The sequence below is a fragment of the Montipora capricornis genome, chromosome 2, assembly GCF_036669925.1.
Source record: "Montipora capricornis isolate CH-2021 chromosome 2, ASM3666992v2, whole genome shotgun sequence".
NCBI classification, from domain to species: domain Eukaryota; kingdom Metazoa; phylum Cnidaria; class Anthozoa; order Scleractinia; family Acroporidae; genus Montipora; species Montipora capricornis.
This window is the reverse complement of record NC_090884.1, coordinates 50,034,888-50,051,768: the sequence shown is the minus strand read 5'-3', so window position 1 is coordinate 50,051,768 and position 16,881 is coordinate 50,034,888. Positions and strand designations below refer to the sequence as shown.

Below are 16,881 nucleotides of genomic sequence, written 5' to 3'. Positions count from 1 at the left end.
AGCTATCTTTCTCTAAAAGATTTCCAGTTAAAATACGATCTGAATGCTGCTCCACTTCGTTTTTACGGTCTTATATCAGCTGTCAAGGCACTTGGCAATAGCAGCCTCAAGCAAGTGAACGACAATAAACAAGAATACGAACCTCTTAGCACAAAAATTTTAAAGTCCAAAAAAGTTAGTGCACTGGTATACAAATCCTTAGTCAGAAACAAAGGTGAAGCTCCAAGGAATAGCCAAAAGAAATGGCTTATGGACTGCAGTTGTTTGAGCAGTGAAAACCTCGACTGGAGCTCGGCATATCTTTTGGCATTGCGGTGCACCAAAAGTACAAAGTTAATAGAATTTCATTTTAAATTTCTTCACAGACGTCTGGCAACTAACAATTTTCTGTTCAAAATTAAGCTGAAGGAAAATGAAAATTGCACCTTTTGTGAAAACGCGCCTGAAACACTAATACACCTTTTCTGGACATGTCAAAAAACTTCTAAGCTTTGGAAAGGCGTAATGGAATGGCCACAAAATATGAATATTATACAGAACAATTTCACGCTACTGAATACTACTGCTCTCGGACTAAAGCCTGACACCTCGAAATATGCCCTCCAAATTAACTACTGTTTACTTCTCGCACGATATCACATCTGGCTTGCCAAAACAAACGAAACTTTACCCCACTTTGAGCATTATTTGCTTCTTCTGAAATCAAGATACGAGCTGGAGACAAAAGGTGGTGATAGGAAAAAATGGGAAGCTCTTGCAGTGTAAATGGGGGATTGTGAGTACCACCTAGGGGGACAAAGGCTAACACTACTTTTTGAAAAGTAAATTACCTGTAGTTAACAAATATATGTGATAGCAATCTGTCACTCTTAGCTATGCCGAGATTTTAAGGGGGTAGGGGTAAGTAGTGAAATTCGTCAAATTTCGCATTTTGCTTACAATCACTTTAAAAACTTGTCAGTTTTTGCTTTTAAGAACCAGACATTACTTGAAAATATTTTAATATGATAAAGAAAGTATTTTAATGATGTTTTATGCAAAAATATGCCTGAGCGTGCGCTAATGGTAGCATCCGCTGACCACCTGATAAAACGCTTCTTTGGAAAGCCACGAGGTAAAAACTAATGAATTATTTGCAATTTTCGTACTGTTATTGATGTGAAAAACAAGTGTAAAATATGTCCTTTAAAAGAATTTGCACTAGAGCAGAGAACTAGATGATTATATAACCAAAAAACACTTTATTTTAGAGATAATTCTTCTCTGTTATCACTGGAAGTTTTCAAGATGGCGGCTTGCTAAATATTCGTTTATGACAGTTGAAAAGGTAGGAGTTGCATGGCATATTTTTACTTATTTCGAATATGTTCGTGTCTTTGATGTTATAAATGAAATAAGTGTACCATGATACTCAAAAACCATACAATATTTACAGAATATGCTATGATAGAATTATGGATAAGAACCACTCGAAGGATTGCAAATATTTGGCTTCATTTTGTAATAGTTTTTGATCGAGTCTACAATTGATGCAAATTTGAGGTATCAAAAGTAATCAGGAATTGACATCGTTGCTTTAAGGTTAGTTTTATTCAATTCCATAGATTTGATACAACAACGAAGCCATGATGAAAACACATGTTTAGACTGAAGCCTTTTAAGGACGTTCGCGCCAATTGTTTCTGCGTATCCTTAAAGCGAACGCAAATGCACACGCCACGTCATACACGAGCGCGCGCGCTAAGTAATAAAATGAGAACTGATAGGGCAAAATGCCATTGCTATAGCTTTGCCTGGATTTAACGGTCTTGGACGTTCGGTGACCCCTATTTTTCTTTCCAGAAAAGGATTTTATTTACAGTTATCTCCACGTTGTCCAAAAATGAACAAAAAATCAATGTGGGAAGTTCAAAATATTTCAAGATTTCTGCTTACGGGACATCAAATCCTGCCATCTTGCGGCTGCAAGGCGCGTGAAACTGTGGTCGCTAAATGCGAACTTGATCTTTAAGGGAACCTCACCAGTTTACTAAATTCACTTAATTAGTCCACTTAAACAATATTTGGCAGAGAAGATTTCACTTTAAAGATTTAATTGCAATATATTTGGGTTTACAGACACTGGCCTTATTCGATAACGAAGCCCGATTTTGTCACATTTTGGGTGTTTTTCCGGACATGTTCTCTCCAAAACGAACTCAGTGACCCCCCATTTTTTTTACATTTCTGACATAACTAACTCATCATCTTACAGTGGTAAAAGTTTCAGAAGAAAATCAATGTTGAAAACATTTCGCGCGAACGTCCTTAAGCATCATTTTTTGCATCAATAACTCAACATGTTTTTATTATCTGTTTTCAGTCTTTACTGAACCTCTATGGCTAGCAAACTAGGCAACCATACATGTATCCTTCATTCGAAAACTGTTCAAACTGACTCGGATGATCATCTCATCAGCCCCCAAAGTTATGAATCATGGTTGACACTATTCGAGGCTGCAAAAATTCGTAAGTTTACACCTGTGCTAGGTGTCGCACAAAATCTGGAAGAGCGCGAGGTCCCTTCAATATTTTACCATAGAAAATGTCGAAGTATATTCACCATGAAAAGAGACTTGGAAACAATAAAGAGAAAGAATCAGAACCCACGACGAAGAGGATGAAGATTTCATACAAGCAGCAAAGAAAAGAAATGTAACCCCACCAACACGAGTATACAGCAAAGATTGTATTTTCTGCGAAAAAGTGAAGTACATCCGCTCAACCTCTTCTCGAGAGCCCTTAGTTAAGGCTGCTCAAACTCAGAGTCGACAAGACGCTAAGAGAGAAGGCCCTCGCCAAATGTGACCAGAAGATTTTAGCTGTTACCAGCATGGACATAATCGCTTCAGAAGCGCACTACCACCGATCATGTTACAGAGAATATACCAGACCCGAAAAACCTAGCCCACGTTCTTCCTCTACAGACGAAGTAAGGGATGATGCAGAGGAAAAGGCTTTTAGTGATCTATTCAAACTCATCCGGTTAGAAGTCATTGGAAAAAAAATGGGTTGTTACAATGACAGAGCTTACCTCAAAGCTTGAAGTATTAGCGCAAGCTCGAGGAAAAGAGAAATTGAGTGAGGCAACCAGAAAGCATATAAGGAGAAAAATAGAGGCGGAGTTTGGCTCTATTTTATTAATATTTTCAGATGAGAAGGGAAAGCTTGTTGTTGTTTCAGAGAATTTGAGTGTGGAGGGCATCGTGAAGATGAATTTGGTCATGAAGAAAGAGCTTAGCATTCTGAAACATCATTCGAGCGATATTGGTAAGATAATCGACCAGAGTTCCACTTACATCCGCAAGTCCATCTTGGACATGAAATGGAAGTCACCATGGCCAATACATCCATCTGACGTAGACATCCGGTCATTTCCTGTTCCAGAGTCTGAAGCGTTTGTTGATGAGTGTGCTTACAGCTGATGTCAGTAATCCATCACAACGAATCGTGAATCTTGTCTGCTCTTTTAGTCAAGACATCGTCTACGCTGTAACATGTGGTAAAACAAAGCCCCCAAAGCAAGTTCTTTCATCGTATGGTGTGAAGACCCTGACAGGCAATGTTGAGCTTTTGCAAATATTGAACAGGTTTGGACATAGTATATCATACCACCAGCTTGAGGAAAACGACACTGCACTTTGTATAGAGAAAGTTGCCAGTAGCCTAAACCAAAGCCCAATTATTCCCAAAGCTATTCAAGCCAACCTTTTTACGAACCTAGCATGGGATAATATTGACCGTTTAGAGGAGACGCTAACAGGGGAAGGAACGACTCATCGTGTAAACGGTATTATAGTCCAGCCTCAATTGTATGGTCCACACCTTCCTTCTGCAGCAGCACCAATTATTGAGAAGCGAATACAGAGAACAATCACACAGGAACTTCAACCTATCAACCCTTACATATCAGGTGAAAGAGTGGGACCGCAATCACTTAAGACTGGTGGCGTAACTGAAGACGAGAAACCCCAAAGTAAATTTGCGCTCAAGAAGAACTTTCTTTTACTGCATTCACGAAATACCGACTGTGTCAACCAGAAGATTCCGGGATGGACTGGTTTCAACATCCAAGCACGTAACGATGAGGAGATAACGAAAGACATAGTTGGATACCTTCCAACTATAAATGCACCTGCTACTGAGATGAAAACCGTCAATGAAATTCTTTCCAAGTTGGATGAAATAAGAAAAGTGCTGAACCTGAAAGAAATTGTTGTTGTCATGGATCAAGCATTGTATGCCAAAGCAGCAGAAATCAAATGGCAGCATCCAAACACTTACAGCTCCATAATCCTTAGACTTGGAACATTCCACACAATTTGCAATTTGATGACCATTATCGGAAAACGCTTTGAAGACGCCGGACTGAAGGACTTGTGCATTGAGTCAGGAGTGATTGCTGAGGAATCCATTCAAAATGTTCTTACTGGGAAGATGTATAATCGAGGCGTAAGAGTTCACAAGTGCATATATGAAGCTTTGATGAGGTTAGCTTGGAAACAGTTTCCCCTACGGGTAAATGAAGAACATCCAAACAAGTTACCTGCGGCTAGTACTTTAGGAGAACAAGTGGCGGAAGTTGCAAATGATATCACTCAACGAGCACACAATGCAACTCTACAAAGCACTGGTTTTGGAGAAGTTCATCGATTGTGGGAAGCGTTCTTAAACCATCTCCGGAGTAGTAATGGTGAACAGTCCAAGATCTGGATGTCTTACTTTGATATTGTCGACAACCTGCTGGCACTGATAAGAGCTTCCACAGAAGGAAACTGGCTGTTACACCTTCATGCTATCCGAGCGATGATACTATGCCTACCTGTGTACTTGGCAGACATGATAAATCTGCAGACTGACCACCCTGGTGTTCATCAGGGACTGATGGCAGTACACTTCTCCGTTCAGCTGTCTGAAGGAAGTACTTTTGGCCGTCTCCCGGTGGACCAGACTACCGAGGTAACGATCAACAAAGACACAAAAACAGCTGGTGGAGTTACCAAGTTTAGCTTAAAGACAGGAGCTGTCAACCGATTCTACATGACCGCTGAGTATCGGTGTTCGTTTTTGACTCAGCTCAAATCTATGGTTCACTTCAACCAAACAACGTTCCATCATGGGGAGTTGCAAGCACCAAGGATCGCCAAAGATGAGAAAGTAGTATCAGCAGTGCAGAATCTAATCGGTAGCTGGAATAATCCATTTGCAAAGGATCAAAACGTTGTCAGCATTTCAACAGACAAGGAAGCTCCCGATGATGTTAGACGGGACTTGCTACAAGCTCAGTCGATTGGCGAGGAGGAATACCAGAAATTCCAGAGAGAGCGACTCGAAGGTACTCCAAGAAAAGTCAAGTTCCATGATCCCTTAAAATTGAAGAAACTGAAAACGTTTTCTTCTCTCAGCAAGCAAAAGAAAATCAAGACCTCTGGACGAGCAGTCATACTTAAAGCAGACAGGATTATCATCATGGGGCAAAGTCGGAAGATTGATGTCAGAGATTTGCTAAGTCATAGTCTTGGTCCTTTGCCTTGGGCTCTAGCAACGCCAGAAGGCCTACCAAGGAAGACCAACAAGGCGGCATTAGAAGCACAACTACAGAAGAACGAACACCTAGTGCAAAGAATTCCAGAGAATGCAGCAACTATGATATATGCTATGGGCCTCGTACAGAAGATCAATATTGCAAGTAGTCAAACCACATTTTGAAGTGTTGCAAGCACGTTTTTTACCATGGCCTTGAATGAAGGTGGACCACAAAGTACTAGAATTGACATTGTGTTTGATACGTACAGAGAAAGATCCATCAAGAATGTCGAGAGAGGTATCAGAGGGCAGGTTCAAGGGGTGCAAGTAGCAAACATCACTGCTACACAGATAATCCGACAGTGGAGGATGTTTCTCAGTGAAATGAAGAACAAGACCAGCTTGATTCGATTTCTTGCAAATGAGTTCAAGAAAGAGGAATACAGGGAATCCTGCAACGCCAAATAAAGGTTCTCTTCATTACAAGCGAAGAGAAATGCTGTAAGATCACAGGAGAAAGTGTCGAGGAGGTGCCAGAGCTGGCTAGCTCACATGAAGAAACTGACACGCGGCTTTTACTTCATGCTTCACACGCTGCCCAGGGGGGTCATCAAGCTGTCATTGTCGTCACAGAAGACACAGATGTTTTTGTTTTGCTACTTTCATTCTGTAGAACCATGAACACAACCATCTTGCAGAAGTGTGGCTCTAAAACACGCACCAAGCTGATTGACATTAAGAAAATCACAACCGTCCTTGGTGAAGACACATGCAGAGGTCTAATTGGTGTGCACGCTTTTACAGGCTGTGATAGCGTAAGTGCATTTGCAGGCAAGGGAAAAGCAAAAGCCTTAAAGATACTTAGGGATGATGCAGAAGTCAAAGAATCTTTCTCTAGATTGGGCGAAGAATGGCAACTTCCACCTGACCTCTTCACCTGCATAGAGAAATTCACCTGCGACCTCTATTCATCTCGAGCTACTGAAGTGAATGCTGCGCGCTACAATCTCTTCTGTTCCAAGAATGGCGAGATGGAATCCTTTCAGCTACCACCGTGCAAAGATTCCCTTCAGAAACACACCTTACGCGCTAACTATCAAGCGGGTATCTGGAAACGATGTCTTCAACAACATCCTACGTATACGATTCCAAGTCCTGCCGGCATGGGATGGAAACTGCAGCAAGTGGAAGAGTGAGAAGAACTTCAGTTTGACTGGATGGATGGAAAGCCCGCTCCTGATGCAGTCCTATTGCTACTTGCATGTCGTTGCACCAGGTCCTGCAAGCTTCCCAGTTGTGTTTGCTTTGCTAATGGTCTGAAATGTACAGACATTTGCACTCTGAAAGAATGCCAAAACCAAGTTGAAGATGATGAGGAAATTGATCTTTATAATTCAGATGATGGCACAGACGACTCAGATGATACTGATGATGAAGATTAGGTACAAATGTTTGTTTTTGAAGCCATGTTAACAGATGGAAAGGGAGAACAAAAGGAAAAAGCTAAGAACGAAATAGAGAAAAAAAGAAAGAAAGAAATGTCATTGTAAGTCACTTGTACCTACTGTATGTTGATTTAGTCTTTCTGTCACACAATTTCGTAAGAGAGAGACTGAAAACTAGCAGGAAAGTCATATATAATGGAGTAAAAAGAGAAATGTGACCAATTTTGATATTACTTAGCGTAAAGCAAGTCATTTGAGATGACAACAGTGGTATTTTGATTTAGAAGAAACGTTTACTGCAAGAATTAACAATGAAAGCAATACCGTGATTTGACTTCTTGAACTTTGATCCAGTTATCAGTCACGAGACTAAATACAGATCACAAATAAGTCAATTAACATGTGTTTTAGTATTATAGAATTATGTAAGTTGTTCAAAACAGAGCTTTTTGACCATTATCAATTACGTTTCTCAACTTGATGATTTTGAACGAAAAATCAAGCCAGGGCACGAGGGGTAAAAAACGCTTCGTACACCATATAGCTGTACCAGATACACTGCTATCACCCAAAAATATAAACTAGGGATATCAAGCAACATTTTGATGTACATTAGCCTTTGTCCCCCTGAGTGGTGCCAAATGGCCAATTTTGGCTCCCTGGCTCATAGACTAAATTGAGCTTTAAAAAACTTCGGTAATTCAACCGGGCTATCTGTATGACCCTATTCCCGCAGGATGTGATTGACGCTTTCTTTTTTAACCTGAAATAAGACCCTCTTAAGGCTTAAATCAGCGCCGATAGATGGTAAATATTGTAGCTTGGCCTGTACTAGTACCAGCTTTGTATTGCTCCGCTTTATTTTCTTTTGCTTATTTGTGCTTTTTATTTTTATCTAGGTTGCTTTTTTTCTTGTACCTGCATGTCCTTTGTAACTTCATTTTGTATTTAAATAAATAAATAAATAAAATAAATAAAGAAAAAGGACGATCAAAAAAAAAAAAAGCATCACCAAATGCGTCCCCTTTTCATTTTTTACATAAAGCCGTATCCAATCATTTAACGAAAAGAGAGCATTTTAAATAGTCGCCGTATTAACGTATTGGGTTAACTTGGAGTGCTAATTTGTCATTGCTTAATTTACCTTTTAACCCCGGAGGAGGCTCCCATTGACGAGTAAAATCGTCGCTGGAGTTAGACAGAGTAAAATCTGTGAGTGCCACAATTAAGACGAGAGGCTTAACTCTTCCTTTCTGCATATCCGCAGTCATCTTGAATTCTAACAATCTCTCCTCCGACAATCCTTTCTCTCGCTTTTTACCGTTTAAACTCGACGTCCCAGATATCTTTTTGCCGCTCTTTGCTCGTTGAAAAAGGCGTTTGAAAACGTTTGTAGACTGCTATTGAATATGGAAACTAGGGGCTAAAAAAGAGGAAGAAATAATTAGGAGCTTTTAGTATTCCGGCAATAAAACATATTTTCCAAAACTTGTTTAAGTCAGTGGTTTCACTGAAGGGCTGAGAGGAAGCTACGTCCCTAAATTTTGGGATTCTCATTTCCCATGCAGGGCGAAAGCGATTACAGATGCATGAAAACGCCAATTTCAATGGCTACGAAACAAGGGTGAGGGCTGGTGGGTCGAACGATTTCTGTTATCAGGCTATACAAGTGTGAAAGTAGATGGAGATTTTTCATGTGCATCTTTTTCTCTCTTGGTATAGGTAAAGATATACACGGGCGCGTCATCACAGAACTTTGCTGAAAGCAGCCCCTTTGTGCGATTTTTCAACGATACGAAGTGTTCAGAAGAGGTGAAGAAAGCGTCTTCCAAACCAGTAACGGAGACAAATCCCAAAAAGGCTCTGGCGCTTCTTTATACCGTGCAGTCGTGTTTCTGTAATAAAATGCTCGGTGATTCGGAAGTGATGAACGAAGTTAGCAGTGCTGATCTAGTTGTTGGAGAGTTCGTGTACTTGTGTTCGGCCTTAGTAGCTGACCAACTGTCACTTCCCCATGTACTTATTTCTGCTCCTTCTCTCAATCATCCAATGGCGTTGGCAGTGGGTTTGCCTTTATCTCCGACTTACGCGTCCCATTCTTCTATTCCTCTCGGCAGCTTCATGGACAGGGCCAAATATATATTCTTTTGGGTGGTGGCTTATTTGTCTTATCGACAAGATTTATGTGCGAGTTTTGGCGATGTTAAATCGACGCATAACATTACACCAGAGAAAAGTATTCAAGAAACTCTCGGTAGGGTTGATATGATAATAAGCCAAGTGCCATTTGGATTTGCATTGGAGAACCCAAGACCAATTCCCCCAAGTGAGTACTCGAGTTGAAGTGTTATTTTTGCATTTAACCATAAGGTGCGGGGAAAAAGGGCGTACTGAAATCCTCTTTTATCGTATGAACATAGGTAATTCCATCGAAATGTTCGGCAACGACCTGTATGTAAGAGGTAACAGTGTGGAGTATATGAGTGGGCGAGCAAGTGCACAAGCAATTTCATAAACTAAAAAACGAAGAAATGAACAAAACAATCAGTCAATTATCAATTAAATCAACCAACCAACCCCATCCATCCCGGCATCAATCAATCAATTCATTAACACCCTTTCCCCCGCCCGGCTCACCCCACCCATCCGTTCATTCAATCAATCAACCAAACAATCGATTGATCGGTTAATCTATCAAACAATCAATCCATCATCCATCCATCCATCCATCCATCCATCAATCAATCAATTAGGAACCTTCACAACGAAGGTTAATGTGTTGAGCAGAGTTGTATGATGCAAGGGTTTGTTTGTTGTTAATACAGATTAATTAAGGCCAATGCCGCGCTGAAAACTTTGCTCATCACCATAAGCTCTGTGCTATGCTCAGTCATCAACTTTTAAGATCTTTTGAATTAATTACAGACACGAGAGTCGTTGGTCCTTTCTTGCCCGGTCCTCCCAAACCACTATCAGACGAGTTGGAGCAGTTCATGCAGAGGTCTGGTGACGAAGGAGTTATCTTGGTTTCATTTGGCTCGGTCGTGGGAGATGTGGTTGGAATCAACGAGAGCGCATGGCAGACGATGGCTGAAGCATTCGCCAAGGTTCCACAGAAAGTCATCTGGAGACTGAAGTTACAAGGTAAGTTCACAGATGACAGGTAAATGGAAACCAAATTTGTTTATAGAGCGCTTAAGGATTTGTTAAAATGTAGTTATTGTCAGGTCGCCCACCTGCTTTCCTGCTGCCTCAGACACCAGTCATCTCGTTTATCGAACCTTCTGCTGATTCCTAGTTGGAGGTGGCGTTAGCATCTTACCTCAGTATATCAACAAATAATGTCACTCAGTTGGTCGACTTTGGCGTCTTGTTCCATATTTGGGTTCACAAAGGAACACTTCATTGACGGTAAGGATGTCGATAACAATGCTTAGCAACGCCCATTCCTTTGGCAGCGCTTTTGTTTCTGATAAGTGGGGCGAGATCCCGTCGAGTATTTTGTTTGGTACATGATCCTGCCATCGCTCGTTAAACATAAACACGCACTATAAAAGGCGTTGTTTCTTCGGCATATGTGGATGATTTGTCTGTCAATCAACCGTCGTCGCATATAGTCAGAGCTGTGATAATTTATGCAATAAAAAGCCCCTCAGTTATGGTAATGTGTCCGCAATATGCTATGAGATGTTATCTGTCATTCTTTTTCTTGTAATCCCCCGTCCGTTTTTCTCGCGCTAGAAGTATCTTCAGGGGTTCCATTTCTGTTGCAGTTTGTTGATCGCCATCTTGGATAATCAATCGTGCTTGAATGAATTCGAACAAAAGCAGGGCGTGAAGCTACCCACCTTACAGGTTTCTCTAATCAGATTGCGTCGTAAACGCTCGAACGTGCCTTTTTTTTACCACATCAAGAATTGATTTTAATTAATTACAGGTTTTCGGAACTCGTCTTAACGGATTACACTGAATTGTTCTCAACAGGCACGTCCAGAATCTCAGTGAGTGAAAATGTTAAATTGTTGTCGTGGTTACCACAAAACGACATCCTTGCCCACCACAAGACTCGTCTGTTTATAGCGCATGCGGGGATGAACGGCATTCTAGAATCGACCTATCATGGTGTACCTATGATCTGTTCACCCTTCTTCGGGGATCAGTTTATTAATGCCCAAATGGCACAACAAGGTGGATTTGCGGAGGCGATCGACTTGAAAACTCTCTCATCTCAAGACTTTGTTGAATTAATTCACAAGGTTATAAATCAACCCAGGTAAGGATCTGCAACTGAGAAGTTTTCCGCACAAACAATCCGATATACACAAAAGGGCCAGTCAAGCATATACGCACAGCCTGCTACCCTTACAGCCAGGAACAACTTATTCGTCCCTACAGAAATGTATCTTTTTTTGCTCAGTGCGTGAACGGGCAGAATTCAACAAATCCTGCAATCTGATTGGTTCCAGGAGCGGACGGAATTTTCTCCTCCGGCCCACTCACGGCCGGCGGAATCCTCAGCGAATCCTAGCCTTGGTTGAGTGAGCTTGTGTGATGACCTTAAAATTCCACTTTTTTTGACACCGAATCCGTTTACATACAGAAGTTACTTTTTTTTAGACAAGAGGTTTAGAAATAAAATTCAAATAAAAATATTTATCTTTGAAACGTTCAGTTTGTAGGTCACTTTAATATTGCATTCGCTATTAAGCGCGGTAAGAGTCAACAATTAAATAACTTCAAATGAAACCATGTTGTCTCGCAGTGATGAGCGCAAATTTCTATTGCGTCGAGAAGCCTGAAAATTTCTGCGGGTATGAAATCAAATGAAACCATGTTGTCTCGCAGTGATGAGCGCAAATTTTTTTTTTATTTATTTTTATTTTTATTTTTCAGGCTTCTCGACGCAATAGAAATTTGCGCTCATCACTGCGAGACAACATGGTTTCATTTGATTTCATACCCGCAGTACAACATATGATGTATTTCATATATATCTTTCAATTAAATAACTTTTTTAACTTTAACTTTAACTTTTAAAGTTAAAGTTAAAGTTTAAAGAGTTATTTCAGAAAGAAAGGGAGAGAGAGAGGAAATAAATAAATAAGTTATTTACCGAGTAAGGGTCGGTCGGTCGGTGTAGCGAAAAACTGTGACATCGTTTACATTTTCTCGCTATACAGACCTCCCAGCTGGCAAATAACATAAATTTATGTTGACTCGTGGATACCCGGAAAAATATCAGAGTGGCTATTAACATAGCAACAGAATTATGCGAGTCCTTGTTGTTAATAGACCGTATTCATAAATGGCGGTCAAGAAATTATTCTTTTGTCTTTGTACTAATCATTATAACTAGCCTCACTTTGGAACAAAAATTCTTTTAAATTTTGCTTGTGTTTACGAGGCAAGTTAGGATGATTAGCATAAAGACAAAAGAATAATTACATAGCCGCCATTATGAATACGGGCTATATGGACGCATGTTTTATGACGATCCCGGAATAAGTATGATGGGAATATTCAGTTATTATTATTATTATTATTATTATTACTATTATTATTATTAGTAGTAGTAGTAGTATTATTATTTTCAATGAAATCTATATTATTCATTCGACTGAACGCCGCATTTACGCACATCATCACTGCGCTTTATCAAAGAGCGAAACATCCCGATATAAAACCCTGTAAAAAAGAACGGCATCGCTCATTCTAGTTGTTCCTTCGTTTGAAACAATTTTACGACAGTGTTCATCATGTGAATTTCTTTCTTGCAGTTACCGGGAATCAGCTGAGCGAATCTCGAAATCGGTGAAGCTTCTGCCACGCCCCCCTGTCAAGGAGGCCGCTGACTGGGTAGAGTACGCGCAGGCTCAAGGTAGTTTAGAGTTTCTCAAGCCGCTTGGTTCGGACCTGCCATTTTACGAACTGTATTGCCTAGATATTTTATTGCTTGCGTTTTCACTATTGGTTTTGACCATATTTCTGATCAATAGTTTCTTTAAGGTAGTGAGAAAGAGTGTTTCTAGATTCAACAAAAAGCGCAAGACACAATAGAAACTAAAAAAGTGCTGCCCTCCCATTGATGCAAGCCCAACTTTGATATCCAACACGAAGTGTCCCTTTAGGTCTCTGCATTTCCTACCTATTTCTGACAATAAGGTTTGGGTAAAGTTAAGCGTTATTTTTTGGTCAGGGTACGTAAATGCAGCAGTTTATCCGTGAGAAGCAGTGCTTGGAGGACACTTTGTCGTAGACCATTCTCTAAAATGGCGGCCGAAAATTCAAATAAGTTATAATTTAAAACTGATACCAGAAATAGAAAGAGCACCTTTACTTTAGTCGCCCTGCAAAGTTTCAGCATGTCAGGTGTAATATCAGCTGAGAAAATGAAAGTTGAAAAATTTACAAACGTTTGTATGATTGGGTGTCTGGCGTATACCCCCAGTCATAGAAACGTCCGTAAAATTTGTCAAATTTCAACTTACATTTTCTCAGCTGGTGTAACACCTAATAGGCTAAAACTTTGCAGGTCAAGTCAAGGTGCTCTTTCTATTTATGGTAGCAGTTTTGCACTCGGTTCAATTTTGATTTATTCAAATCCAATGCCGCCATTTTGGAGAAGGGTCTTCTGTCTCAGCGTCTGTGTTCCGAGACACGAGTGATGTTAAAGTGCCGCTGTGATAAAAAAACCACTTCCTTTTTTCCTTCAGATTTTGAAAGTGTGTTTGCTAAACACCTGACTGGCAAAATTTTGAGCTTTGATTTTTATTCAAAGGCCGTTTACTTTGAGTGTAAGTTTTGAATTTCACGGTCCGCCATTACTCACGTTCAAAACTGACCGATTGGACCTCAGACGGTTGCATCCAGGGAAAAGTGACGTCAGAGGCTCACTAGCTTAACCTTTCAGCGTGTGAACACAGCTTATTATATATGCAAAGCGTGAGTTTAAAAGTCTGAAAGCCCAAAACCCCCGTGCCGCATATTAATTCTGCGGCGTACACACGTATTGCATTCTTAAACTAGTGAGCCTTTGACGTCATTTTCTCCTCGATCCAGCTCTCTCCAGAACATAATGTTGGTAATGGCGGACCATTAAATAGGAAAATTACAGTTAAAATAAAGAGGTGTCTTTTTGAAATCAAGGCTTAAAACGTGGGTCACTTAGTGTTTTGTTAACATAGTTTTGAAATCCAAAGAAAAATATGAATTGATTTTTTGGTCACTGGGGCACTTTAAAGTTGGGGAAAAGAGCAAGGGGACACTTTGTGACGCTTATTGAAATACGCGTGCATCCAATTACTTGCATATAGAGCGTTTTCACATGACGTCACGGATGCCATTTTGGTGTCCCAAAAACAAAGAAACGGCGGTTATGTCGGTGTTCCAAACTAATTCTCTGGGAATTGAACTCTATTTTTATGCAAACAAATTCTTCTGTTTTTTCAAATTAGAATCTAGTTAAGTCACGTGAGTGAAAACGCTCTACAGGCCCTCTTGCGAATAAAAACATTTGTGGGGCTCTACTTGTGAAAAGACATACCGGTATTTCAAAACAGTTCCTCGCATTTAAGCCGACCTCTTAAACGTAATGCCAAAAAGGCAGGATGATATACAAAGACTCAACGTCTCGTTTCGAATAACCTGTGGCTAAATTTGCGTTTTATGAAACTTCAACGAAACTCGTTTGATTTTAGCTCATTTCTTGCAAGTTGGCTGTAACGTCTTAACAGAGAGAGACACACACAAGTTAGAAGAAGAGATTTTTCGTACTTTTATTGCAAGTAGTAGTCAGTTGTTTGTCGTTTCAAGTAAATGCGATGCGCAATCTCTGTTGAGATGCACGTTATGTATCATGTCAATAAGTGACCCCTCACCCTTCTCAGTCCACTCCCTGAAGTTTCCGTCTAACTTTAATACTAAAGAAAAAAAAAGCCTTTGTGTACTTGGAAACAGGTACGAGGTGTTTAGACCTTAAGGTGATTCCCTGGTTTTGCATTGCGCAACCCTACTGTGCATAATTTCTTGTGTCCTTGGCGCGCACTTCAGCTCGTGCACATTGATAAAATGGCGGATTTTCATTGACGCCAAGCTTAATCCGTCAAGGAATGGCTACTTTCTCCTAAACGAGTACGGTGACCCCCCTTTTTATTACATTTTTATCAGATCTTTTACGTGCTACAACAATATGCGACGTTTTATCGAAAATCTATGAAAAGTTCTATTTCAAGGGAATCACCTTAAGGGGAACTCGGTGATGTTCATCGGCAGAAATTATCTTTCTCCTGATCGGCTACATTTCTGGATATTAGTGTAATCGAACAGGGAAATATACAGTATTCGCACAGACCATGATTTGTTCACTGGCTTTCTGAATAAATTTTTTCATAATCCAGCACAATCCAAGCTGATCATTTTATGCCAGCTCAGTGCGACTTTTGAAATTTTGCGCTTTATGTTTTATCGTGAAGCACTTTTGAGCTTAAGTGCTGACTACCCTGACACTTATTTGCATAAGAATAACATCTGCTGTACTTCGACTCATTCTTTAAAGAACGTCGCCGAATGCCCACAAAGGTGGCAGGGTATTCAGCATTAACTCCTTTGATTTCCATTATATGGAATTTACGTTTCAACTTTGTTGTGTGAAATGTGTCCGCGAATACACTATGTTTGAATGATATTTCAGATCATTTGCGTAATAGCGTTTCCTTTCAGATTTGGCACATGCAATTTGTGCATTCGCCATCCACTGACGAATTTGCACGCGTTTTAAGACTGACATGAGTGTAAAACGAGAGCTTTAATTTCAGTTCACACAATAATTTCCCAAAGGCCTGGTTCAAACATGCAACGCAAACTGAAATTCAGATGCAAATTCAGATGCAAATTCAAACGCAATGAAATGCAAATGCAAGAGCAATAGAATGATGTACCCAACCATTTGCGTGTGACCTGGGACAAGGCATGCGCAAATGTAAGCGCAAGTTCCAGGCATCCTTCTTGAAGCTGAAGCGAAGATGACGTCTGTCTCTTCCGCCATCTTATAAAATGACTCCGCCTTCGTATCTCGTTCGTGCTACGTATGAACGCCGCTTGCTTTGCACGGGTGAAGAAGGTATAAAACCTCACTCTTACAAGTCTCCCTAAAGTATCTTTAGGGAATTCAAAATTAAGTGTCTCCGAAGAGCAATTTCACTAAGTGCAACCCTACAGTGGAAATATGTAATAAATTCTTAAGTGTCATGATATCTACTTGGACATGAAGTCACGTCAGGTCGGCTAACTAGATTCAAATGCTAAAGAAAAACGACTCGATTGTTTTTTTTTTTTTTTACGGAAATCGACGCATTGCATTAAAATTCAGTAATTCCTATGGGAAGTCAATCGGGACGGGACAAAGAAAGGACAAAATCCGGGCAAGAAAAAGTTTGCAAGAAGAGCGACATAAAGACATCTAGTCCGTCAGGAAACTTTTGCCAGTCCCGAATTTACTTGAGTATGATTTCTTGGTCCAGTTCCAACTAACTGCCCCTGTTGGCTCCCAGGATGCGGCCTTCAAGGAGTTCAATTTAACTCAATTTGACGCAGTTGACTTGCACAAGTCCAGCAATCGCCAGCAAGCGCCCGTATTTCAGTTTACGGTTGATTGAATAGTCTTGCAACTTTCGTCGAAAGAGGTTTCACTGTGTGTAAAGACTCGCAGCGAAAACGTTTTCTCGTTTGATCAGGGCAGAAGCTTCCTCCATTTTCTCGCCAAGTCTTGTTGGATCCCCTAATGATATGAGCAGCGTTCCTGACATCACGGCACGTCTCATCCAATCGCTGAATACATCTAACAATAATTCTTGACGGTGAAAGAAACACTAAA

General features: G+C 40.4%; 2 protein-coding genes across 2 annotated transcripts in view; both read left to right on the top strand.

The window, feature by feature from the left end:
* Positions 1–11,287, top strand: part of LOC138022839 (UDP-glucuronosyltransferase 2A3-like) — a 25,409-nt gene extending 14,122 nt beyond the window's left edge. Inside the window, exons 2-4 of the mRNA XM_068869816.1 lie at positions 8,733–9,336; positions 9,936–10,154; positions 10,995–11,287. Coding sequence (XP_068725917.1) covers positions 8,733–9,336; positions 9,936–10,154; positions 10,995–11,287 — 1,116 coding nt within the window. The remainder of the gene's footprint in view (positions 1–8,732; positions 9,337–9,935; positions 10,155–10,994) is intronic.
* The window catches only part of LOC138025865 (UDP-glucuronosyltransferase 2B4-like), a 40,548-nt gene extending 25,626 nt beyond the window's left edge, over positions 1–14,922 (top strand). The window contains exon 5 of the mRNA XM_068873024.1: positions 12,788–14,922. Coding sequence (XP_068729125.1) covers positions 12,788–13,067 — 280 coding nt within the window. The 3' untranslated portion in view covers positions 13,068–14,922. The remainder of the gene's footprint in view (positions 1–12,787) is intronic.
* The last annotated feature ends 1,959 nt before the right edge of the window (positions 14,923–16,881 follow it).